The sequence below is a fragment of the Myotis yumanensis genome, unplaced genomic scaffold (assembly GCF_028538775.1).
Source record: "Myotis yumanensis isolate MYYU_CA2020_CCGP unplaced genomic scaffold, mMyoYum1.0.hap1 SCAF_6, whole genome shotgun sequence".
NCBI classification, from domain to species: Eukaryota; Metazoa; Chordata; class Mammalia; order Chiroptera; family Vespertilionidae; genus Myotis; species Myotis yumanensis.
Genome location: NW_027223757.1, coordinates 16,722,876 through 16,749,142, shown reverse-complemented (window position 1 = coordinate 16,749,142; position 26,267 = coordinate 16,722,876). Strand labels below are relative to the sequence as shown.

At 40.9% G+C, this 26,267-nt stretch overlaps 1 protein-coding gene across 8 annotated transcripts in view; it reads right to left on the bottom strand.

The window, feature by feature from the left end:
* Positions 1 to 9,847: 9,847 nt before the first annotated feature.
* NCOA7 (nuclear receptor coactivator 7) overlaps positions 9,848 to 26,267 on the bottom strand; it is a 120,478-nt gene continuing 104,058 nt past the window's right edge. For 6 of the 8 annotated variants that reach the window (XM_070417633.1, XM_070417631.1, XM_070417632.1 and 3 more), the window contains 6 exons: positions 23,062 to 23,209; positions 18,871 to 18,996; positions 17,209 to 17,361; positions 13,052 to 13,147; positions 12,345 to 12,418; positions 9,848 to 11,974 (listed from right to left, as the gene is read on the bottom strand). In XM_070417633.1, coding sequence (XP_070273734.1) covers positions 11,839 to 11,974; positions 12,345 to 12,418; positions 13,052 to 13,147; positions 17,209 to 17,361; positions 18,871 to 18,996; positions 23,062 to 23,209 — 733 coding nt within the window. In that variant the 3' untranslated portion in view covers positions 9,848 to 11,838. Of the gene's footprint in view, positions 11,975 to 12,344; positions 12,419 to 13,051; positions 13,148 to 17,208; positions 17,362 to 18,870; positions 18,997 to 20,311; positions 21,503 to 23,061; positions 23,210 to 26,267 lie in introns of those variants that run through there. The other 2 variants (XM_070417637.1, XM_070417636.1) reach the window with 2 other exon arrangements.

Below are 26,267 nucleotides of genomic sequence, written 5' to 3'. Positions count from 1 at the left end.
GGACCCAGAAGTTTCCACATTACATACTATCTCTGTACATTTTGACATCAGCTACCTCCAATATTTTCATCCCTTTCTCTGCTCCAGCTACACTAGACTCCTTGTTGTTACTTGTGCCAGCCAGGCATGGTCCCACATTTGGGCCTCTGCACTGGCTGTCCCTTTGCCTGGAACACACTTTCTACTATTAGTCATGGAGATTATGCCTCTCACATCCTTCAAGTCTTTACCCAAAAGTTGTTCCCCAATGGGATAAACTCTGACCACCCTGGCAACCTACCTGCTTACTTGTACCCTCAACTCTCCCTTCCCCTTTACTTTGTTTTATTATCTCCATTGTACCCATTGCCGTCTAGATATTTAAATGTAAATATTATGTAGTAATAGTATTATATATAAGTATTTATAAATGCTTAATATTTAACTTACTATGATTATTATTGTCTGTTTCATCCTCACTGATTGTAATCTCAACAGAAATTTTTATCACTTTTGTCTATTATTCATTCATGTAGTGTGAGATACTGAATATAATCAAGGGCAATGCAAAGGCTCTTGGTCTGAAAACTGAAAGGTTGAAGCTGATGTTTGCTACAATGGAGAACTCTTTTTTTTTTTTAAATATATTTTATTGATTTTATACAGAGAAGAAGGGAGAGGGATAGAGAGTTAGAAACATCGATGAGAGAGATCGATCAGCTGCCTCTTGCACGCCCCCCAGTAGGGATGTGCCCACAACCAAGGTACATGCCCTTGACCGGAATCGAACCCGGGACCCTTCAGTCCGCAGGCCGATGCTCTATCCACTGAGCCAAACCGGTTCGGCAATGGAGAACTCTTGAAAGAGGAGGCTTGGGGCAGGGAGGACCAGGCATTTAGTTGTGAGTATATTAAATTGAGTGCTATATCAGTCTGTTTAGACCAAGTTTTTTTGCAGTAAATAACTCCAAAAATCTTTTTTTAAAATATATTTTTATTTATTTCAGAGAGGAAAGGATAGGGAGAGAGAGATAGAAACATCAATGATGAGAGAGAATCATTGATCGGCTTCCCTCTGCACACCCCACACTGGAGATTGAGCCCACAATCCAGGCATGTACCTTTGACCAGAATCGAACTCAGGACCCTTCAGTCCGCAGGCCGATGCTCTATCCACCGAGCCAGCGCAGCTAGGGCAACTCCAAAAATCTTAATGCTTTGAAACAAAAGGGTTATTTCTTGCTCATATTTGTGTCCATAGCAAGTTGGCTCTGGCCATGCAGACTTCATCCCATGACTCAGGCTGAAGGATCAGGGATGTTTCTGGTGTTAGAACAGAGGGAAAAGAGGGCACATAGAGCCACACGATGACCCTTAAGGCTTCTCAGAATTGGCATATGTCGCTTCAAAGCACATGTCATTGACCAAAGCAAGACACATGCCAATCCTGACATCAACAGAACAGGGTTAAATGTAATCCAACGTCTGGAAAAGGCAAACAATATTTTGAACAATGATGATACACTATCCTACAGATGCCAATTTGACATGTAGGTGGCAATGTCATTAGGTAGTTACATATATGAGCCTGAAGTTCAAGAAAGAAAGCTTCAGAATACAGCATTTACATTCATGAAATTAAAAGAGATCACCAATGGAGTAAGTATAGATAGAAAAGAGGAACGTTCCAAAGACTGAGCTCGGGGCATCCCAGCATCTAGACCAGTGGTTCTCAACCTTGGCTGCACATTAGAATCACCTGGGAATCTTTTTAAAATCCTGATTTCCGGGCCTCATCCTCCGGAAATTCTGTTTCTTTGTTATGGGGTGAGGCTTCGACCTTAGTAACAAAGAAACAGAATTTCCGGAGGATGAGGCCCAGAAATCAGGATTTTATAAAGATTCCCAGGTGATTCTAATGTGCAGCCAAGGCTGAGAACCACTGATCTAGACATTAGGAAAATGAGAAATGGTCAAGCAACTGAAAAAAAGAAAAAGTGGCCTGTGAGAACCAGGAGAACAGGAGAAAGTGGTGTCCTGCAGGGAAAGCAAAGGTTGTTTCAGGCGGGAGGGAGCCATCTGTCAAAGGCTGCTGACAGGATGAGAAGAAGAGACCTGAGAATTGAGTGGAGATCATTGATAAAGCTGATAAAAGCGCTTTTACTGTTGGGGCTGGGGAAGAAGCCTGATTCTTTCCAGTGGGTTTAAAAGAGAATGTAAATACATGAAAGGCAGCAAGTCTGAACAGAACAAACATTATTCACAGGAAAAAAGGAGGTACACACACAAAGAATACCGGGAACCATAAGCCACACTGATAAGGATCAGGAAAGGCAGAGATACTGGCATTTCTGAGCACAGGAGCAGAATGACTGCTGCCAACTCCAAGTAAACACGTGTCATTCAAGTTCATCTACTCTCGTGTCTCTGTTCCTCCCAACCTGAGGAAGCTGCATTAACTCATCAGACTCTCCACAAGAATTATCACCACCTTGATCGCATTTTATTTTATTTTTTTATAAATATATTTGTATTGATTTCAGAGAGGAAGCAAGAGGGAGATAGAAACATCAATGAGAGAGAATCATTGATTGGCTGCCTCTTGCACTCCCGTATTGGGGATCAAGCCCGCAACTCGGGCATATATTCTTGATCAGAATTGAACCTGGGACCCTTCGGTCTGCAGGCCGACGCTCTATCCACTGAGCCAAACCAGCTAGGGCCCTTTATCTCATTTTAAATTCCCTTTCCTTGTATCTCTTCTCTAAACTCTTAGTGTTGGAGTACCCCAGGGCTGACTCCTCACTCTTCCTACCTACATTTACTCCCTTGATCTCATCCAGTCTCAAAGCTCTAAATATGTATATGCCCATGACTCCCACACTTCTAACTGTATTCATACCTTTCTCTAAATCAAAATCCAATTGCATACTGGATATTTCCACTCAGCTGTCCAATAGATTGAACTGCTGATCTCCTCACTACGAGCCTCTTTTATTCACAGACTTCTGATCTTGGCTGATGGCAAGCTAAGCCATCCAGGACGAGATCCTGTCAAAACCTCCATTCCCATCAGCAGGAGAAACGTGCCCAGTGTCATCCTATTAGTCCTTGACAAAGCTGCTACCCAAACTCCAGCAGTCTGATGGGACATGTACTCTTAACTATGGTGCGTTGGCAAGGCTGCACAAGGATATGTCTAGAACAGTCCTTTTTAAAATTTTTAAAATTGATTTTTAGAGAGAGATAAGAGAAAGATTGAGAAATATTGATTTTGTTGTTCCACTTATCTATGCATTCATTGGATCTTCTTGTATGTGCCCTGACCAGGGATCAAACCTACAACCTTGGCATATCAGAACTATGCTCTAATCAACTGAGCTACCTGGTCAGGGCAGAACAGTCCATGTTTGTTAAATATACATCTGGATTTGTAAGAAAATGCCTAAGAGGATATATACCAAATATATTTGCAATGTGATCTCTGGATCCATAAATTAAGGATTGATGTTTTTTCTTATTTATATCTATATTATACATTTACAACAATGAAAATATATTACATTTGTCATAAGGAAAACATCCTAACAATTTTTTTAAAATTCAGCGTTCCAGATGGATTTAATTTCCTTTGATCATTCTCTGTGTCATAAATAATCTCATTCTATAAATTTTTAAACATTTTATCTTTATTGTTGAAAGTATTATAGATGTCTTTTTTTTCCACCATGGACCCCCTCTCCCCCACTCCTGTCCCCTCCCCAGGCCTTCCTATTGTCTGTCCATGGGCTATGTATATATGCATATAAATTCATTGGTTAATCTCTTCCCACCCTCCCTTCCATAAATTTTTTAGTTGTTCAACCCTGATGTCAGAAGTTCACAGGGCATTCTCAGGCAGATTTCTTGGTATCCCTGGCTGAGACGAACTGTAGAGCTGCTACCACCATATGTCTGACACAGTGTAGTGTTTCCATTTTACAGTGAGGCTATAGTAAGGATGTTGTTGGGTTTGTCTTAATCTCATAAAGTATCATCTCAATCTTTGAACACCCTTTTTTCACATCCTAAATAGAAGTTTTCTGAACATAATTACAAAGACCTCCCCTGGCTTATATTTATTAAATAGAAATAAGTGTTTGCTATTTCACCAGTGTCTCAAGAATATTAGCTTTTCTGAAGGCGAAAGAAAAACAAACATGTCCACATTTCTCCCTCCTTAAGAAAAATAGTATAAAAGGAAATACTTAAGCTAAAGAGGCTGTTGCCTGCTACTAACTATTGCATGTATGCTGGCCTCCACTGCTGGAACGAGTGAATTGTCTAGGCAAGAGAAGAAGAGAAGAGAGTGTCTGTGTGTAGGAGAGGGGAGAAATTTCCAGTTTCTGATTATTAAACTGCCTTTCTTAGAGCTCTCTTTGAACAAATATTGGCAAGTGGCCCAGAGTCCCAACTTGTGGCTGTTTGAACTTTGCTAAAGGACTTTAAGGGAAGTCTGTTGTTCTTAAATGGAAACTGTAAATCATTTGTAATGGAAAGAATGACAAAAGAAAAAAACCCCTTCCCTTATAACGACTTTCTTATTCCCGTTATTTCCCTGACAAATGATTTCACTTGTCTACAGAATATAATGCAGACACTTCTGTTGTTGTTGTTGTTTTTTTTTCACAATGCTTTCTTTCCTAAAGGCCATGTTTTCAAACAAATCATTGAAGGTAATTCCTACTTTTTAAATCAAGAACAAGGTTACACTTGGACTTTGCATTTCTGATAAAGAATTCAGCAAAACAAAGTTTGATATGACTAACACCATAATAGTCCTAACTTACCTTTGTCTGGCTTTTACAATTTTTGAAGGCACTTTCATATACATGCATTTTATTCTCTTGATGTCTCAGATAGTAGATATTATTAACCCTATTTTAGAAATGGAGAACATGGGACACAGGGAGATGAGTCAGCCTACTCAGGACCATTTCAGCTGGTGGATGATAGAGGGGTCCATCTTGCAGGCCTTTTAGGAGCACCAGAGGCACGTCCTGTTTCCCTGAAATCAACAGAAAACAGCTACTGTGCAAATGAGTACACCTCCACCATCTTCAAATTAATGTCAATTTTCTTGTCAAATTCACACCTGTATTTCTCAAAGCCAATAAATCACATCTATAACATTCATTGTGGTTCTTATTAGCTACCCTCAAAGAAAAAAAAAATCTCTTTACTCATACCCAAACTATCCTATGCTACTCTCCCCCCAACTTTTCTCACCACTGCGTCTTTTGAAACTCTTTCCACGATAAAGGCACCATTTCACTGTAAGTATTCTAAATCTATAACCTCAACCTCTTCACCGAACCATACCTTCACCTCTTTTAACTGAACTCGGGCATTCCATCAAGACGTCACTTCCCTGAGCCCTGACAAACAAGAATGTCTTTTCTCCCCACCTTCCAACATGCTAAGAGATTTGGAAGCACTGTTGGCTTCTCTGATTTCTAACTGCCAGTTCCAGGTGGCTCCACTTCTACCGGTATGCAGCTTCCCACTCTCTGCCCCCTTTTGAATTGCATGCTATAGCATGAAGCATAGTCACCATCATCCACTGGGTTCTAGGCCACTGCCCCTGATGCACAGGAAGCTTCAGCACCTGACCCACAGATGCTGCCAAACTCCAGCTGTTATTTCGGGCAACAGCCTTGGCATCCGAGTCACAGCTTCTCAAGCACCTGGATTCCAACGCCCTTTGCCTCCATTCCTCTTCAACATAGCTCATTCCTGTGGCAAAATCCTAACTTTATGTTTACCCAGAGTCCTTGAAAACCTGAACTTCAATTTCTCTTACAAACCTCGGCAAGCGCTCATCCCAGCAACTTTCAACTCTCCCAACTTCTTAGTACTATCTGTTCTGGATCTTTCTTCAATCCTTTGTCACCCTGCCATGAGCTGGGGAGTCAGGCTCCCTCAATTTGAAGCCCATTTCTACTATTTAGTAGTGATTACACCTTGAACAAGACCTTCATTTTTCAGGTCCTCCATTTCTTCGATTTGGACATAATAATGATTGTGCCTATCTCATGATCACCACAAGTTATTATGAAGCTTAATTGAGATAATATATGTCAACTGCTGAGAAGACTACCTAGCACAAGTGTTCAATACATGTCTACTGTTATTACAACTGAACTGCTTGATGCTGCTTCTATTTAAAAAAATCACATAACCAAATTAATAAGCACCAACACATGCCCAAATCTATAAAACAAAACACAAACCAACAAACACCTTCCTTTTTCACCCCTCTCTAGATACCAACAATTTAAGGACAATTCTTTAGAAAATAACTTTGTAGGGCCTCAGACCCTGTGATTATCATCATGTTAACTATCTATCCTCCTCATCAGTAGATAGGATTAACTGACTAATGTCTATAATTCTTAAAGCAGGAACAGCAAGGATTTCATGTGACCTCTTCCCAGAAGACAGACTAGGAGAACAGGCAGAAGACATGAATAGACATCTCCCAAACAAAAAAACGTGAATGGCTAAGAAACATATTTAAAGATGTTAATAGATAATAGAGACTTGTCTTTGTTTGTTGCATGTATTTAACATGCCAGGTGGCTCAACTGGTTGGAGCATCGCCCCATACACCAAAAGGTTGCAGGTTTGATATCCTGTCAAGACATGTGGAGGAGGCAGCTTATCAATGTTTCTCTTTCTCTCTCTGTCTCTCTCTCTTTCTCAAAATCAATAAGGAAACATATCCTTGGGTGAGGATTAATATATATGCAAATTACACACATATATGACATATGGCTAATTTTGTGAATATATAAAGAAAGCTTACAAATCAGTAAAATAATGAATAATTCAGTAGGAAAATGGACAAAGAACTTGGACAGAATATTCAGGAAAAGAGATATAAACATAGCCAACACATAGAAAGCTGCTCAACATCATTCATAATTAAAAAATTAAAATTAAAATAAGATACCACTTTGTCAAAAATTAAAAAGATATTAATATTACCAGTGTTGGTGAGGCTGTGAGGTAACTAACTGAGATACTCATACACTGATGGTATAAACTAGTATAACTTTTATGGAGGAATAACTAATAGCATCTTTTAAAATAAAAAGCACACTCTGACTCACTGCTAAAACTTATCTCAGAAAAATACAATCATAAAAGCACAAATCTTCATATACAATTCATATACAAGAGTGTTCATGAAGAATTCTTTGTAAAAGCCAAAAAAAAAGTTCATTAATGAAGAACTATTTCAGCAATAAAGAATGGGATGCATCTACAAATACTGATACAAAATACTGTTGATTATATATTGTTAAATTAAAAAGGAAAACTGAAGAACAGCATGTACAGTATGCTTGTTTATATGAAGATATAGGTAAGTATATATGCATAAAAATATTCAAAAAGGAAATACATGGAACTTCTTGTGGTTGTTACCTCTGGAAGTATAGGGAGGGAAATGTTTGCTCTTCATTAAACTCCCTTCTGTACTGTTTGAAAACTACCATGAACATGTATTAGTTCTATAATTCAAAAAAGAAAGCTTCAGTTAAAAATATCTGAAGAGCAAATGGGAGCCATTGCAATATGTCTGAAAACGAGTTGTTAGAAACTATGTTGTTGTCTTAGAAGATGAACTTTTCTTTGCAACTTTCACATTATTAGTTGATTCCTCAATTTGAAGAAGGAATTTATCCATTATTTTATCTAATAATTAGTACTGCTTATTTTATGCCAGGTACCATTTTAAGTGCTTTAATCATCATATAGTCATGGGGTGGTTGCTATTATTATTATCCCCACATTGTAGAGAAGGAAAATGAGGCACATAGAGGCTCAATTACTTAACCAGGTTCTCTTCTCTTAGGCCTTTTGATCACCCTTCATTTTAACAGATTGATGTTGAAACTTTCTCCACATGGAAGCAGGTTGCCTGGGTATGCAGAGCTGTTGTCTGAGGCATTCTTGGTGGTTCCTTGGTGGTTCTGAGACTGGATGCATAATTCTATGTAAAGAATTAAATTGTTTAATCTTCTGTGGTCCCTCATGCATTATGGATGGGTTGTGCCTACTGAGGGATATGACATCCTACAGGGCTGCCATGGGCAGTAAACTGTCCCCTGTAAGAACAAAACACATGCCAATGGCCAAGGCATGACATTTTTGAGACAAGGACTGGGCAGTGGGAGAGTTTTTATTACCGTTGGTTAGTGATGAGAATCAGTAATCCTATAGAGAGCCAAGTTTTCAGTTTGAAAAGACTCTCAGGGAACGTAGCCTTTTGCTTACTTTATTAACTGACTACGTAAACAGTGAGACACACACCATTATGTTAGGTGGTGTGAAGATCCATAATAACAGAGACAAATCAAAGTACTCAGAACTAAAGGTTCTCTTTTGGTGAGGGAGTAACAGTCCAAGTTCATTGCTGATGAAATATGATTTGGCTGAGCCATCTCTTGATCTTGATCTAGAGCTGTGTTGTTCAATACAGCAGCCACTGGCCACATACAACTAAATTTAAATGAATTAAAGTGAAATAAATAAAAAAAATTCAGCTCCTCAATCACCCAGAACCCATTTCAAGTGTTCAAGACTAAAATGGGAGCTAGTTGCTACCATAAAGGACAGTGCAAATTCTGGAATGTTTCCATTATTGTAAAATGTTCTAATGAGCAGCATTAATCTAGAAGATAAACAATATGTCACCAAAGATATTCTATAAAGAAACACCATTTTGATGGCTTGATTGACCACACCAGAGAGGCCCTATCTAGTTTTTATTTTCAACCGCTGCAGATTTTAAATAGAAGGGATGACAGTAAGAACTTAAGATTTTGGTGTGAATTATAAAGCCTAATTTGAAGGCACCTTCCTTCAGGGGATCACTATGGATACTGGTCATAGAAAAGGAGGTGGGAGCAGAGGATGAATGCTCTGAGGTTAGGATTTTCCTTGAATGAGAAGGAGTGTGTGACCTGATTAGGCAGAAGGAAGTGGTTAAAGGTACTTCTGATACTTACACAAGGGGCACATATGGCTGACCTTGTTTCTGGAACTTGCTTTGGTTTCTGGCCTCCTTACTTTTCTTTATCTGATTATATTGGTAAAAATTGGTTAGGCATCTTAAGTACACACATCTTAGCTCCCATTTCTGGTTTAAGAGATTCTCAATGCCTTTCTCAAGAGGAAAGTAGTTGTTTTATTTGTCTTGTTTCACATGCCTCTAAACTTTAGAAGGAATTAAAGCAAGGGAAATCAAATGAAGGGTAATAATACTGCTCACACTAGTTCAGGGTATCCCTAGTGGCTTGTAGCAGGGAATTTATCTAAATCTTTTTCAACAGAGTCTGGGGAGACATTTGATTGCCCTCTCCCACCCAAGTCTTTTGATGTAGACTCAAACTGAGGAAGTGAGAATCAATGAAGACTTCCCGAGGTCTTCATCTTTCGGGCTGGCAGACAGGATGCCAAGGAAAGCTGATCAGAGGATAACGTGTCCATTGAAATTAGAAAGTAGGTCAAAAGAGAATGTTAAAAGGAGAAGAAAACTATTCAAAGAATAGCTAGAAGGATAAAAAACAGGGAAAGTGGTAGATTTTGGGCCAAGATTGTCTCTAGTAACTACAAGAGAGGCAGTTTTCATGAATTGGCGAGAGAAGAGGAGGATGGCTACAGGGATTGAAGAGGGCATTTGCAGGGTGGCATTAAAAATAAAAATAAAAACATGAGTGCTGGACCTTATTTAGTCTTGGCTATTTCATCATCCTCTCACACAAATAAAAACTCTAGTGTCCAATACCGGCTGAATGAATCCTTGGGAAAGAAAATCAGATTGAATGCATAAATTCCTTTATTGAAAATATTGGGCTAGCACTGCATTACATATATTCAATATTCATAAATGAAGGGCCACACATTTCTGATTGGGCAACACTGTTTTAAGTAGAGAACACAGCATCTGGATATGCTCTCACAAGTACGTGTAATATCATGGACTAAACTAGGTAAGAGGGAACTATATGCAAAATGACTGTTTTGTTTGTTAATAGCATATGGTTGCAAATGGCATAAATGGTAAACGTGATCATCATGAGACATTCTTGGTATCTCACACCAACACATTATTTAATGAGCAGATTATGGTTAAACTGCCAGTATATTTTTCATCAAGAATTCTCAATAGAAGAACTCAGGAGAAAGCACACCCAGGCTACAGACTTCAGGTTTTACAGCATTCATTTCAACTTGTATGGAATGTCAGTGGAGTTAGGTAACTGTTGATCTGACAAAAGGCCACTTGGCAATTTGTTCTCTTTTATAAATAGTCTAAAATAAGAGAATAATCTAAAGGAAATATCCTGCCCACTTCAGGCTTACATTCTAAGAACTGTTTTATTTTTCTAAATGCAGTTATATAAATACTACTTTTGTTATTAATTTTTTTTCCTTCCAAGATTGCTGGGGATGTAATTTATGACAGGCCACTTCTCAGCTTTGGCTATTACTTGAACATGTTTTACATTAGCAGTCTTTGGCTTTCATAAAAGTCTGGCAATCAATAATACTGGTTAAACTTTAACAAGGTTTTATTATTATAGTTAACAAAACGGTGTTTTACGATGTTAAAAATGGGTTGATGTTAAAAAATAGGTTTTACTTTTTGTTCCAATTTTGGTATGAATGCATTTCTTTGCATTGTTTTTTCTCAAACAAGGGAGTCTAGAGACCAAGACAACTGGGCTAATTTGATATTTTCCATTTGATATAAAATATGCAGAAATTAAAATACTCAGTCCCTTTAAAAACAGAGGCCTGTTTGTTAGTGTAAAAACTCGGGGGAAATTATGTGAAAACACTATGAAAATAAAGTTTTTGTTACTAGCCACAAATGAATTTATAAGAAACAAACCATTTTCTATTCCAAAGCAGGGTTTGTTCTACTCTAGGTTCATAAAGGTATCCACTTCTGTAAATATCAAGTCATAACTGTGAGAAATGGCTTATTCTTCTTTACACAACTATGTTCAGAGCAAGTAACTAAAAATATGCCTTTTTAATGACTACATGGAAAGCTGGCCTATTACAGTCAAATCAATGAACATTGGTGACGAGTTTTCTAAAGTTCACAATTAAGCATATATATCCATGTATATGCTGTTTAAGATCTATCACCCTAAACAATCAGGGCAAAAAAAGCTCAATATAAAACTCTATAAATCAAGTGGAATTGTCGCCAAAACATAGCACATTTCTTTATTTCAAGATTTGACACATTAAAAGAAAAAAACTGGCAACACATTTCAGACAATATACTAGAAATAATAAATAAAAGTTTCTTTTAAAAAAATCATATACAAATTCCCTTGAAGTGCTGTACACTTTCAATTTTTCTAAACGAGACTAACCTTTCCCATGGCAAACAATAGTATGCTGTACATTTTGGTAATGAAAATTATGTTGATAAATACACAAGGCATGTATATATTTCCACAGTATCTTTTTTTTTTCACAGTTACCAAAAATAAAAATTGCATTCAACTCATACATCTATAAATACTCTGATTCTTCACTGTATGGATTTGATGAAACTGGGAGTACAAGTCTCTCAACAATCTGGACTTCCAATCTCTCTCGTCAGTGTCTGCCCTCCACAGGCGCCTCCCAGGATCTCTCTGCAATGTGGTCATGCTCTGAGATGATGGCAGAAAGAACGCTTCGCGGTGGGAGGAGGCAGTCTGGGCTGGGGCTTTGTCTTCCAGCCAGCTTTAGGAGAGCTGACCAAACCCATTCCTTTTAATGTTGTATTTTAAGGCAGCCTGAATTTCACTCGAATGTCCATACCTCGAGGTCCTGAACTATGAAGTCTTCCTTTTTGGAAAGAATATCATTATTGAAAGTGCTACAGGAATTGCTTCGGCCATGGTATAAATCAGCATCTAGCCATAAACCAAATCGTCCCCTGAAAAGGTTAAAAAAAAAAAAAGGGTCAACTCATTTCAATCTTAGGTGGCACACTTTCTGTCCTCCCCTGCCCCGTTCTTCTTTCATTTATGCTACAGAGAGACAAAAACCCTAAACTGCTTGTAAAACAAAGGGTAGATGTCCTTTAATTCATTTAAGTGACCCGTCTTTCCTAAAAGGCAAGTGGTAGCAGTGCCTCATTTAGACACATAAATAAACTATTTCATCTCTCATTCTTAATGCCATGGGAGGCCACTGTCCTATCCTAATTCATGTGAGCACCAGGACTAGCTAACATCAGCTGGCACCAAGGTTTTGGTTACCACTCCAGTCAGGTGGTAAATTAGTGACAACAATGAAAACCTTACCCTCCACCACCAAGTTCTAAGGAACTTATGTCTCCATTGATAAAGTATGAGTTTTCTCCACTCCACTTAAAGACCTTAGGAGAGAAACACAAGACAGAGAACAGACATTTTAATCTGGAGTCTTAACAAAAAAAAGAAACATTCGACTATTTCTCTGGACTACCCATTGGCTGAAGAAGCACCTGATTGCCAGGCCTTCTCCACCCCAGGAGGAGACCTCCTAAGGCAGCGGTTCTCAACCTGTGAGTCGCGACCCCTTTGGGGGTTGAATGACCCTTTCACAGGGGTCGCCTAAGACCATCGGCAAACACATATATAATTACATATTGTTTTTGTGATTAATCACTATGCTTTAATTATGTTCAATTTGTAACAATGAAATTGGGGTCACTACAACATGAGGAACTGCATTAAAGGGTCGCGGCATAAGGAAGGTTGAGAACCACTGTCCTAAGGGGTTACGAAGTTAGAGAGATCTCCCAGGCCATGTTCACTCTGACCTGCAATCCCTCCCTAGACTCCAGAGCAGGCAGAAGAACAGTTCCCAAGGTCCCTGGAGGGACCCTGAGCAGTTTGTGTACTACAGTCATCCTGTTGACCAGGCTGGAGGGAGTCCAGATGGGGTCACGGGACAGCTGCTGCTCCAACCTCACCCACACCCCTGACACTGTGACCCTTGGAAATCAGATATCCTCCTATCTAGGTACCTTGAAATTGGGGCTAAATGTGTAGAGGAAAGTTTCTCCTGTGCCGTAATAGTGGTCACTGAACTTGAAAGGATGAGTGGCATATGCTCCGAAAATCTGTTAAAAAATAGAAAAGAAAAAGAAATGTTATCTACTTTCAAACCTAAACCTCCCAAAGACTTTCTGAAATGTGTTAACACAATCCTGAGCTCTCGTTATACCTCTTTCAGCAAAGATCCTTACTCAATTGGAGCTCTTAAATAAGAAGGACAACCAACACAGAGATACAGCAAACGTCCCCAGCTCTAACTAGGATCCAAGGGGCTCAGAGAACTTCTCTGTCAAAGGCCAACAACTGTTTCCATGTTAAAAGACGTCCAAAGTGCACCAGGGAGACAAGTTTCCTTTAGTGACTGCAGACAACACCATGGGAACATTAAACAAGAAGCATCTTGCACGCAGAAATGAGTGGTTGAGAGAACAAAGTCAAATCTTCTTTGTTTTATAAGTGGAACTGTAGCCAGACATTTTCCCAGAGAAAATCAATTTTTCTCTCTTTTGATTTGTAAAAATGAGTTCTCAACATGCTTACTAAAACTCTATCCTTAACATGACTGATCCCATATATCTTGGTTCAAATTGGCTTTTAAGAAAAAGCCAACAGTTCCATAGACTATGGGCTTTAAAGGTGATTTTGATGTATTAGAATCAATGGTTCTTCTATTTTTTCTTGTTGGGGGTTGGAAGGAGCAGCGTTTTCAGACGTAGCATGTCTGCAGCCTCAGCGTCCTCTGCTTCTGTCGGATCCTGGTCAGTAGTGCAGGAGTGAGAGTTGGCAAGAGTGAGCCTATGTGTTTTCAAAAATGTAGGTAATTCTGATATAGCTTCTATTCCAAATCCCTATTGAGAAATGCTGCCTTTAAATGGGGGTTATCTGGAAAACGTAATTTTTCAAAATTATTTTAATTGAATTCTAATCATTGTGGAATCTCAGTTCCTGGCTCCTTGAAATGCTAAAAATTAGGTAGAGGAGAAGTCTAGAAACCCTTCCTAACCAATGTGCCTCATACTCCCTGCTACCAAACCTTCCCATACTTCCTGCTACCAAACCTTCCCAGTTTGCTGCTAAGAATAAACGAAAGCAAAACTAACAAAAAGATCAAAAATCCATTTCCCTTCTTCTGGGGATCTTCCAGTAAAAGAGCTAAAATTCAATTGAGCTAGGCATCTATCTTTAAAAGCATGTGCTAAAATAACAACAAGGGCAATGGCCATACATGGAAGAGAGTGGGCCCCCTCCTGATCAATGAACAGAAAAAGGCATCCTTACTCTTTTATCTTCCACAAGAGTCTTAATAATTAGTTTCTTTCTTTGCTAAACTTTTCTTAGCAACATGGAAATCTGTATAAGGACCAGGATTGGATGAGACTAGGGAATTATTATTGATTTTGTTAGGTACTAATATATAGCATTGTGGTTATATAAGAAAATGCCCATTTTATATTAACTTTTCTATTAACTTTTTAGAAAATTATATAAAATAATATGCACATAATAGTATTATTGGATCTATAACATAAAAATTTAATATATTAGGCAATGTCAGAACACAGGAATCCATGAGGATAACTGAAGACAGCCAGAAGTGGTAAAAGGAAGGTTAATATAACAAAACTGGTAAATATATATTTGCTCTCCTCTTTAGTAGATAAAAAAATTATATAAAGTAGTCATAACAATTTATTGATGGGTTGGTGATATATATCAGTGTAATATGTACAAAAATTACCATAGAAAGTGGAATGATATAAAGACAGCAACTGCCCTGTCTGGTTTGGCTCAGTGGATAGAGTATTGGCCTGCGGACTGAAGGGTCCCAGGTTCGATTCTGGTCAAGGGTCTAAAAAAATAGAATAAAATAAAAATAAAGGCAGCAACTTTGAGGAGAGCTTCAGAGCTCTGAGTCTTATGGTCTGTCTCTTCCCCTGGAGGTGGAGCTTGGGACTCTGCAGAGCTGGAGGCTAGATAAATGATCTTGTTTTATGAGCAGGATGCGGGGCAGGCAGAAACTGGTCTTGGCTCACCTCACCTGACATGACACGTCTGCCCCACAGGCTGGGACAACGGCAGGAGAAACCCCTGTGTTCTCAGCCTGCCAGGCCCCAGGTAGAGCATCTGTCCTATGAGTAGGGGCGGGTGGATGAAGAGAGCCCTTTACCTCTAGGCCACAGGTATGGAATTTAGCTCCTGAAACGGTGATCTCAGTCAAGCGCTGGGGACCTGCCCCTAGAGAAGGTGTATCATAACCCTGGCCTGGGAGAGGGAGCCCCACCTTCTATCTGTCAGTCTGAACTGGGAGTGAGTGGAGGCAGCAGGCTGTGCTTCAAGTGCCACGGAAGCTCACCATTATTACCGAAATTCATTTTATTTGCTTGAATAAATGTTTCTTCACTCGTATGCCCTTAGGACAATTTCCAGAGACTTTATGTGATGACTATTTTCGTAATTCCCACCAGTATGGCTGTTTCACTGGGGACTGAATCTGCAGAGCTCCTTCCTGCTGCCATTCTGCATAGGTAATATTTTTATATTAAAATGTTCACTTCCAGAGAAATTTATAACTATTGTTCTACCGTGTTCTCAAACACAGCAAAGCCACAATCTTGCCTTGGGTGTAGATGGGATGGGGTAAGAAAGTTAGTGCTTAGGTGTCTTCAAACAGTACCAGTGGCTTGAGAGTACCAGATTCTGTAAGATCCACCCCCGACAAGCAGCGTAGAGGCTTTCTTTACATATGTGCCAACAGGAAGCTGGGTGGAGATGTGCTTCATCAGCACTTGCCCCAGGCAGCCAAGACATTCCCCAACAAGTGTGTAATCTTATGTGAGGATTTATGTATGTAGTCTAAAGCCATCTAGCCTTATCACATCTAAAACACTGCACCCAACCTCTCAAACATTTCACTAAATCCCTAAGTAATTCTACTTTAAACCTCTGTTTTTACTATTTTAATTTTTGACTTGACTCTACCCACTATTCAGCTGAATCATGGTTAAGTATATTAACCAGGAAACAATAATTGTGACAATAATAACATCTAAACTCCTCCCCAGAACTCCTAAGCTGCAATAGTCACAGGAACAAACCCAATTGAGAAAGAATGCCTCAATACCTTCTTTCTCTGTTAATTTTCCCCAAGGCAAATTATGACAGTAAAGATCTATTTCCTCTAAAATGATCACAATTATATGGCTTCACAGCAAGCTCTTCAATGCTTAATAGTGTCTCACATGTAATAGGCATTCATTATACATTTTCTGAATGAATGAATGAATGAATGAATGAATGGCGGTTGAGTAAAACCTGCTTCAATACCAGAAAGAGAAAAGAATAGCATCTATATCTTAAAAAATGTAAAGGAATTTCTTCTTGGTATACAATACACAAAACAGAAATAAAGAAAGAACAGACTTGAAAGAGACCTTCCTTTTGTGAAGCAGGAGCCTGACTGGGTGGTAGATAAAAGATTCCAGGGAAGATTCTACTTGCATGCCAAGCTGATTGAGGTGAGGAGTACTAGTATCAGGTAGATGGGGAAATATCTAGATTTCACCAGTGCCTCCAAGACTGACCACCACAGAGGTAAAAGTGCAATGAGCCACAGCAGAGCATTCTCCCTGCTGTTTCATAACAATTGGGCTCTTCCAGTACAACACACCACGGCCTTGTCTAGCTCTCCATCTCAGCAACCATACAGGCAAGGTTTGTGGGTACTACTTCAGCCACCTTGAAAAAGTCCTGGTAAGGCACTAGAATTTCTTTCTGCAGTTACCACCAAATCCAGACTTGACTTTCTCCAACTTTTCCAGCTTTAGGTTGTAGAGTATCATTAGAGTTTTCTACTGTATGGTAAGTACATGTCAAAAACTCCTCAGAATGTGACTGTATTTGGAGCTATGCTCCATTTTCTTTTTTTAGAGATGCATTTTTGAAGTGTGACATAATAATTGGGATTTACTCCAAAACACTCCAGCAAAGAAAAGGCAGATGACGCTTATGTGGCAAAATCCTGCTAACTTGTGGGATCTGGGTGATGGGTGTTCCTGGTACTCATCTCTACCGTTGTGTAGCTTTGAAAATAAAAAAAAATGTTTTCTAAGAGAGAAAGAAGCCTCACCTGATTATCCATGTCTTTGATAACCAGCAGGACAGGACTGTCTAGCGATGCTGATTTCCGATAGAGAGTTTTCAAGCTGGTCCCGTGCTCCAATGTGCTATATGCGAGTCTCCATGGATACCCTTGTACCCTGGCTGGAAGGCGTCGGGCCAGCTACGAATCCAAAGATGGACATGTAAATAGACAATTCACCCACAAACTACTCATGAGCTTGAGGCACAAAGGACATGCCTGTGGATCAAACTTAAAATTACACTGATTTACATACTGTTCCCCTTTACTCTGGGCAATTATTTGCCACTATAAACCAAGGGAGAAAAGGGGAAGTTACTTGTTGGTGGTGTTGACCTTGGCAGGACGCCTCCCTGAGCACAGTATAACTCTCAGGGGCCTGACTGTGGGGTCACTATGCCATTATACACTGGGGGGTAGAGCACCTACCTAGCTTGATAGCGAAGCATGAATTATTAGACATATGCTCTCCGTTTTACTCTTCAGCCTGGCTTTCATCAAACAGTTCATGTTTCTCCAATTGTTCTTTCTACTAGTAAACCCTCGCAGGCTCAGAGCTGCTACTGACCACTGCAGTTTCCCACAGAAGTGACAAGAAAACTGTTTTATGCTGGCAGTCAGATGTAGTCTGTCCTCAATCCATCCGAATCTTTCACTACATTAACATTTCACTTCGGCCTGATGGCCATGAACACCAATAGTGCATCTCTCTTCAAAAATACTACGAAGGAGATTGCTGAAGTCTTCAGAATGCTGCATATCATTCCAGTATCAGAACAAACCCCATTTCTGCAACTGCTTGGTCAAATCTCTTGGCTTTCCTGGGCCTTTGCAGACGCATTTGTAAATTGAGGGAGTTACACTTAACGATTCAGTAAGGTCTCTGAGACTAAGGTATATGCTGACTGATGGGGGAAGTGGAAGAGGTTCCTGACTCAAGGTCAAATGCAAGCACATTATATAGCATTTCATTAAAAGGAAGTAACATTTTCAGAAAGCATCAAGTAAAACTACAGAAAAAGGAAAACTTTCCCTAGGGGTAGGTAGTTTTCATAAAGCAAATGAAATGTATTTGCTAAATGGTTTTTATTGAGCCTGATAAATTAAAAACAAACACTGGAACTCTGCAGTAATCACCGGGATAAATTTGGATCCTAAGTGCGTTAGTTTAGAACACTTTAAATATTGATTTGAGGCCCTGCCTGGGTAGCTCAGTTGTTTAGAGTGTTGTCCCACTACAGTACACCAAGGTTGTGGGCTCATTCCTAGTCAGGGTATATGAAGAATCAACCACTAAATGCATAAATAAGTGAAACAACAAATCAAAATCTCACTCTCTCTTTTTCTCTCCCCTTCCCGTCTCTCTCTCAAATCAATTAAAAATTGTTTTGAAAACAAGAAACAGCATTTTGTTCAGGTTTGAGAGAGGGTTGTAGTGTCTGGCCAAGACCACACACTCCTGAGAAGGCAGCAGGGAAGGCTGCCGTAACCTTTCAGAAGCAGAGAAAGGGACTCTGGCCTTGGTTAAGCTGCTGGTCTTCATCTAAAACCTGGCTCATCCCTCACCCGGAAGGAGAGCAATGTGGTCAGGGTGGGGAAATGCTTCTTAAGGCTGGGAGCCCCGAATCCTAAGCCCCCGGGGAGGACCACCTGCTCGATGTGCATGTTCTCCAGGAGCGCGCTGTGGGGCTGCAGAATCGGCAGGGCTGTCTCGTCATCATCTTCATAGTAGCTGCATGTGCTCTTCCTGCGCTTCGCTTCCTCGACAGTGATGATCTGAAATGCAGAAGACAAGTAAGTTAAAACAAAACAAAAAACAGAAAAACCCTGATGTCTGCTTTACCTTAGCCAGCTAAAATCAACCTCAGGTACACAATATCCTGCAACACGTGGAGTTTTAGCACCAGGACAGAAATTGAACCGGGACTTTGGGAAATGGTTAATTTTTCAATTTCAGAACAAATGCAGAATTTAACATGGTACAGCTGAGGCACTTAATATGTACAAATTAAAGTTGCAAGTTTTCCCTTTTATTATTGCTGTCGACTGCTCAGTCCTTGAACAAGAATTATGTGTAACTCCACAAGCAACTTATGCCCTTGAACTGCTCCTAGTTATTCCCCTTTGACTTGCATCTAAATTTGAATTAAGGGACCAATCAGAGATCATTCTATGAGTAAGTCTTCTATAAATAGGGATATTGGGAAGATAAGATACTTCTTTAAAATTAAGACTCCTAGTAATGTTTTCTCTTAAGATTGTGCACATAACAACCAACCCTGAAAGAAATGACAAATGGTAACAGCTACCAGAGCAACAATCCGAAGAAACACAAATTTAGTCTAAATGACAATTAGGTTATGATTCTTTGTGTACAGTCCAGGAGCTAAAAACGTAGTCTCTCCTTCAAAACTGAGAAAGGTGATGCACACAACATTATTGCATTATAACTATGCTTATGAACTACCAAAATCAAGTTCACCTTAAGATCTATTTTTTTTTTGCCCCTCCTAAAGTCTGGATTAATCACTGAATTATTTTTAAATTAAAGACTCATATAAAGTGACTAATTCACTAAAATTCCTGCATACCAGTATTAATGACTTTTGCATTATAGAGAAAAACATTTAAGTTATATATAGTAAAAGTTGTCAGACAACACACTACTGGATTTCCAAAATGCACGGTCATGGATATAAAGCACCTGCCATTGCCTGAGCCAGACTTACAGGTAAGGAAATTAGCTTACACAGGCTACCATCTTCTCAAGGGGGAATTCTTAAAGGAAACACTATCAAGGAATCACAAATCCAGCATCTTCAATGTATTACATGAAGCACGTATTTTTTTTGTGAACTCTACATTTAACGTGGGTTCAAAATGAAGCTGTGGAAAGCAAAAATCAAATATGAACCCTTTTGCTCCAAAGAGACGGGCAAACCACACCATACCCATCTTTAAAACCAATAAAATACCTGCTGGGGTTGAAATGCCTGCACAATCCTTTCTAATCAAGGAAGCATTTCAAAACACAGCGTGGCAGACCTCTGAGGATTCACAGGCACCTCATTCGCTCTCGGGGACAACGTACCTTCACAAAAGGTTCTTGGTTAGGTCTGGCACAATAGAAAATCTGAATGTCCAAGGGCAATCTTCGGACCCTCATCCTGAGGGTGAGAACTGCCTGCTTGCTTTCTGAGGAGGAACAGGTTCTTTCTCTGTCTGCTTTCACACCACGGTTCCTTGTAACCACGCTGAGCTACAACTGTTTTTGCAGTATCTCGTTTCCTGCATGGTTGGGTTTCTGTTTCCCTTAGGAGAGGGTTCAACATTTCTACAGGAACACACCCAAATTAGGATTGAGAACAAACACACACTTCCTGTCAGGCAGAGCTGGGAGGCTGTAAAATGACACTTTCACCTTTGAAACGGTGGTTTCCTAACGGTGGTACAACAAACCGCCTTGCTTTCTTCTTTTTTCTTTTTCTTCTTATACGCGTTTTCCTAACCGCCCTTTGGCTAAGCCAGCTTTGACCCCGCCTTCCCGGGCTTTTTTTTCAGCACCTTCTCTAAAGCTAAACCTCCGTGTTCAACTTTACGTAATTTCCCTGACATCAGCTGGAATCTCAGGGGAAGGATGAAAGGGAGCCTTTCCCCCGGCGAGCCAGGCTCACTGTACTTAGAACAATGGCATTTCACTTCAGTTCCGTGTGTGCAACTTAAAAGAATGGGGAAACATCTGCTTCATGTGAGGCTGGGGAACATGTCACTTTAGATTCATTTTTTTTTCAGAACAGCTGGTGAAGTAATTTTAAAAAAGGCAAAACTTTTTACTTTTTAGGATATTAATCTTTTTTTAAACGTTTTAAATTTACTGGGGTGACGTTGTTTAATAAAAGTCTATAGTTTCAAGAGCACAGTTCTATAATACATCCTCTGTATATGGCCTTGTGTGTTTACCACACATTTAGGATATTAATCTTAATGACTAAGAAGCATGATGAGACGTGCTCTACTCCTCAGATCTGAGGTCAGGGGCGTGGAAAGAAATGCAGAAAACCCTGGCTCGGTTTTCAGTGATCTTTCTGTGCCTGTTCCAGATCCCAAACGGCCTTTTGGTCCTGCTGAGGGGATGGGCATAGCTCATCCTGGGGTCGGATCCACTGAGGACTCTGGCAGGTGCCTGTGATCAGTCCCAGGCTCGCCAGGACTTATCCTCAGTGCAAGAGCCTAGGCACAATCTGGGGCACAAGCACTAGGATTCCGTGCCAGGGAGACGGCATTCCTTTAAGTTCCTGGCACTTCATGACAGTGAACATTGACTGAGCGCTTTCTACCTGCTGGCGAGTGCCAGGTGCTTTGTCAGGCACAGTCTCCAGTGGGTGAGGAGACAGCAGAGAGACGTTTACAAATACATGAATGCCATTCCATGTGATACGAATGCTAACAGCAGCTCCAAGGAGGCTGGAGCCATCCAGAGAGTTCGGAGAGCAGAGGTGGGGTATGGGGAGATGTCCAGGCAAAGGGCACAGCAGGAACACACAGCTGTGTTCTGTGTTCACTGCGGCTCGAGAATAGAGAGCAAGGGAAGTAGAGAGGAGGCTGGGGAGGGGGCAGAAATGGAGAAAGTAAGAATCTTGACGCCTTGAAGGGACTTGGAACTTATCGGGTAGCATTTCTAAAAACTGGCTGTTCTTCAAAATCATCCAGGAGCTTTTAGAAACACAGATTCCAACATTCCTCCCCCAGACCCACTGAATTACTGTCTCTAGTGATAAGGGTCTAGGATTCAGTTAAAAAAAATAATGTGCCAAGTGGTGGTTTGGAAGATTGGCCAGGAGGGTAACGATTGCTACAGGCAACAGAGAGCCATTGAGTGCTTTAAGCATGTGCGTATAGACCACGCTTGGGATCACTTGCTTGATCGCTTATTTGGGTCTTCAAGCCTCAAGGGTTGTTCATCTCCAGTCTACTGAACAACTGTCAGCCAGAGAGCTCTCCAAAATGCATATCTGTGTATACTTCTCCAGGCTCAAAACAGCTCAATGCCTTCCTACTGCCCTTAGGAAAATAACCAAACTCCTACCCTTGGTACATAGATCCTTTGTGATCTGCCCTTGCTTACTTCTCCAGCTTCATTCCTGCTATTCCCTCAGCTTTGCACTCTATGCTCCAGCCACACTGAATTTTTGTTAGTTCACCAAATGCTCTTTCTTTCTCCCCTGGGTCATTCCTTTGAACAGACCTTTCTCTCTGGCCAGACCATGTTCCATATCCCAGTCCCGCCACAACTGCCTGTATTCCCACTTCTGATCTCAGTTCAGATCACTTCTTCTGGGCAGCTTTCTCTGCTCCCCTAGCTCCTTTCAGATGGCTGGCTACAGCCTGCTGTAGAGCTTGGCACTTCATCTACAATGACAATTATCTTGTCATAATGTAATGATTTATCTATACTCCTTAATGCTAACTTCTACTTATCTCACCCGCTGTGCCCCTAACAGGGGAAAGGTTTGGAAAGTGCTCAAAAAAAATTATGAAGGGCTTTTCAAGCCACATTAAGGAGCTTGAATTTCAACCTGTATGTAAAAGGGACACAGCAGAAATTTTTTATAGGAAAAGTGAAATGACCCAGTAGTGGTGGTGGTGGTGGTGATGATGGAGTCTTTCTGTATAACTAGCTTCAAGCAGGAATAAGGTTATATCCCACTGTAACTTCAAAGCTGCACAGGGAACTTCACTTCTTATAAGCCAAGAAGCTCTTGGAATCTGGACACAAGAACATTCTGACTGAATACTGTAGCTCAAGGACCATGATAGTCTAGCTCCTACTTGAGTGCTCACCTCCCAGCTCTTGGTGGTCGGCTCACTGAAGAAGTTGTCGATCATATTCAGTTCTTCCTTTTCCACCACCACAAAGCCTTGCTCTTTGGCATCCTTCCCATAGACGTCAGGAGACCACTGAACAAAGAATGTGTACAAGTGATCCACCCTGAAAAACATGTTCATCATAGGAATTAACACCAAATCCACTTTCCTGGCAGGCACTGGTAGGGACTTTGGCACATACAACCATCTTGTTCCTGCTTGGCAAAGCCACTCTGCTAATTGGGAAATTTCTCACTGTGAAGATTATCTCTATTAGTGCATTCCAAACTCAGAAAATAAGTCAACAAATGAAAGCAGAAGTCCACAGACGTGGAGCAACTCTTTCAATCTGAGGAAAAGATCAAGCGATAGATACAGAGGCAGAGCTGCCTCAAACAGACTGTCAAACTACAGCGGGAAGGCCGGGAGGGTGGGGGGGCAGGAGGGGAGGGTAAGAGATCAACCGAAGGACTTGTATGCATGCATATAAGCATAACCAATGGACATAAGACACTGGGGGGGTAGGGGAGGCCAGGGGATTGTCAAGGGCGGGGGAAAAAAGGAGACATACGTAATACCCTTTGTAAGACTTTAAGCAATAAAACAATTAAAAAAAAAAAGATAAGCAAAAAAAAAAAAAGACTAAAAAACACAATGAAATATATCAATGTTTTCCTCACTGGGTCTTCATTTATTGTACACCTGTATTTATTGGGAAAAAATTAGTCTGAAGCTTAAGATGGGAACCAAGATAAACACGCTAATGGGTCTTTTTGTAGAGTGAAGCACTATTATAATTTTAATGAAACACCTTTAATAACTACAGAGTGAATAATACTAGATATTGTTTAATATTAGCAACAGAGCTAATTATATGGACATGGAAATGTCATTTGCTTCCAATTTCTCTGTTCTCATATACAGATTTAACATCTGAAGGTTCTGAAGCATCTCTCCAGGCTTCATCAATAGAAAGATGGCTGGTTTCCAAGCAGAGAATGAGAGCTCTCAGTCCCAGCACCTGCAATAGTGTGTGTGTGTGTGTGTGTGTGTGTGTGTGTGTGTCGGGGGTATATGTCAATTTTGGTATAAAACATTCTTGCTTGCATATGCCATTCTATTAGAAATATCTCAACCTGAGTAGGAACCTGGGGTGACCAGGTCAGTGGGCTTCTCCCAAGCCTCTCCTCTTGGGCCTGCTAGGTTTGTCCCTGGAGTGAGTGGCTGCTTCTGCAGCAGTCAGGGCCAGCCCTTTAAACGGAGTAAGCACTGGGTTTCTTAGACTTACCACAGGAGCAAGTCTCTAGAAAGGAGGGAAAAGGCATTCTCAAAATATCAGAGTCATAAACATTTTTAAAAAATATATATTTTATTGATTTCAGAGAGGAAAGAGGAGGGAGAGAGATAGAAACATCAATGATGAGAGAGACTCATTCATCAGCTGCCTCCAGCACGCCCCCCTACTGGGGACCAAGCCCTCAACCCAGGCATGTGCCCTGATGGGAATCAAACCCTGATCTCCTGGTTCATAGGTCGAAGCTCAACCACTGAGCCATGCCAGCTGGGCCATAAGCATTTTTAATGTTAAACATAGAAGCAACCTTACAGTTTTTTATCAATGCTGATGAAATATACCTGCTCCCTAAAAAGAAAAGATGTGATTCCCTGACTCAGGGACCTTCCATTGCACAATAACTCTAAGAGGCAAGTGTTACTATGCCCAGTTTAAAGATTAAAACACGGAGGTTCAATAGACTTAATAATGTGCCCAAACTCCCCATCCCTGAAAACGTCCCAGCCAATCTAAGCTAACTGGCTCTTCTTTTATGAATGCTGACCTCCAAGGGGGACACGTACATTTCTGTACCTGTCCAGTCAGACGTCTCACAGTATGGGCAACTACTTCTTTGGCTTTGGTTTTATTAATGAAGCATAAGTACTAATAGTGAGAAGCCCTGGGTGGCCCTTAGGGCTGCCTGCTTCCTGTTCCTCCTCCTACACCTTCATCAACAGGCTCACAGCACTGCTAGCTCTGTGCTCTGTTCCTGGAGACAGCACTGTGGGGCAGCCGCCTCACCTCAGGCATGTGTCTGGGGATTGTTCTCCACTGGCTGTGGCAGGGAGGGCAGCAGCCCTGAAAGGCCTCCCTCTTCTCTCAGTTGGCGGTTTCTACCTTACAGCCAACAGTCATCCTGGCCTTGGAGGCCTCAGGTAATATGAGACGAGAGACCTTAAAAGTATGTTCTGCAATGGGGCATCCCAAGGGGAAAGGTTCGTGTCTCTTCTCAGACATTCAGGACACTGTCACACCCTGGTTTCCTTGCTCAGAACATCCCCTCATTCTCTTATGCAGAGAGGGCCCTCATACCAAGCTTCTGATGGAAAAGCAGGAGGAATGGGGGAATTGGCGAGGCTTGTTCCACAGGAGAAAATTAGAGTTCATTTGGGACCAAATTGCTTTCTTAATTCTTAGGCCCCTGGAAACCAAATGGATGAATCAATGTCCCTCTCCCCAGCTCCCCTTTTGCTCAATTCTCCATCCTTTGTTTGTTATTTTTACTAATTAATTGGGGAGGAGAGGAAAAGGATATGACGTCATCATTTTTCTTTCCAGATTAGAGTAGAAATTTATTGAAGTTTATTTAACCTAATTCTTGGAATGGCTCTTTTTGGCTCACTGCGTTTTCCTGGTGATTAGTTCCCAGAACTCAAGCCTCCCCTGTGGAAACAGGCCTCAAGTTCTGAAAATTCCCCTCCTGGCCCTCTGCCGCCACCTCACCCACTCCTTCCTTGAAGACTGTATCAGTTAGCCTCTCACCGTGACCCCCCTCCCTCCTCTTTCCCCAGCCATTACACCCTCCTGGGTGCACATCCTTCCAGGACAATCTTTCCATCTGCCCCTCGCTGCTGTCCCCTAGCGGCGCGCCACTGAGCCTTCCACAGCACCTGCCCTTCCAAACACCTGCCCACAGAGAGAAATACTCATCTTTCTAACTCCTCCCTTTCCATGGAGATTGCTAGATTTGCTGATTCATGCTTAAGGAATCCACTATAAATCAAAGGCTGCTAACCTTGGCTAGGAAAAAACCCTCCCTCCAGCTCTCTTCCTTGGCTACTCCACACACAGCTATTCCAGACCTCTGCTTTCTCAAGCTCTCACCCTCAACCTCGTACCCGCCTCC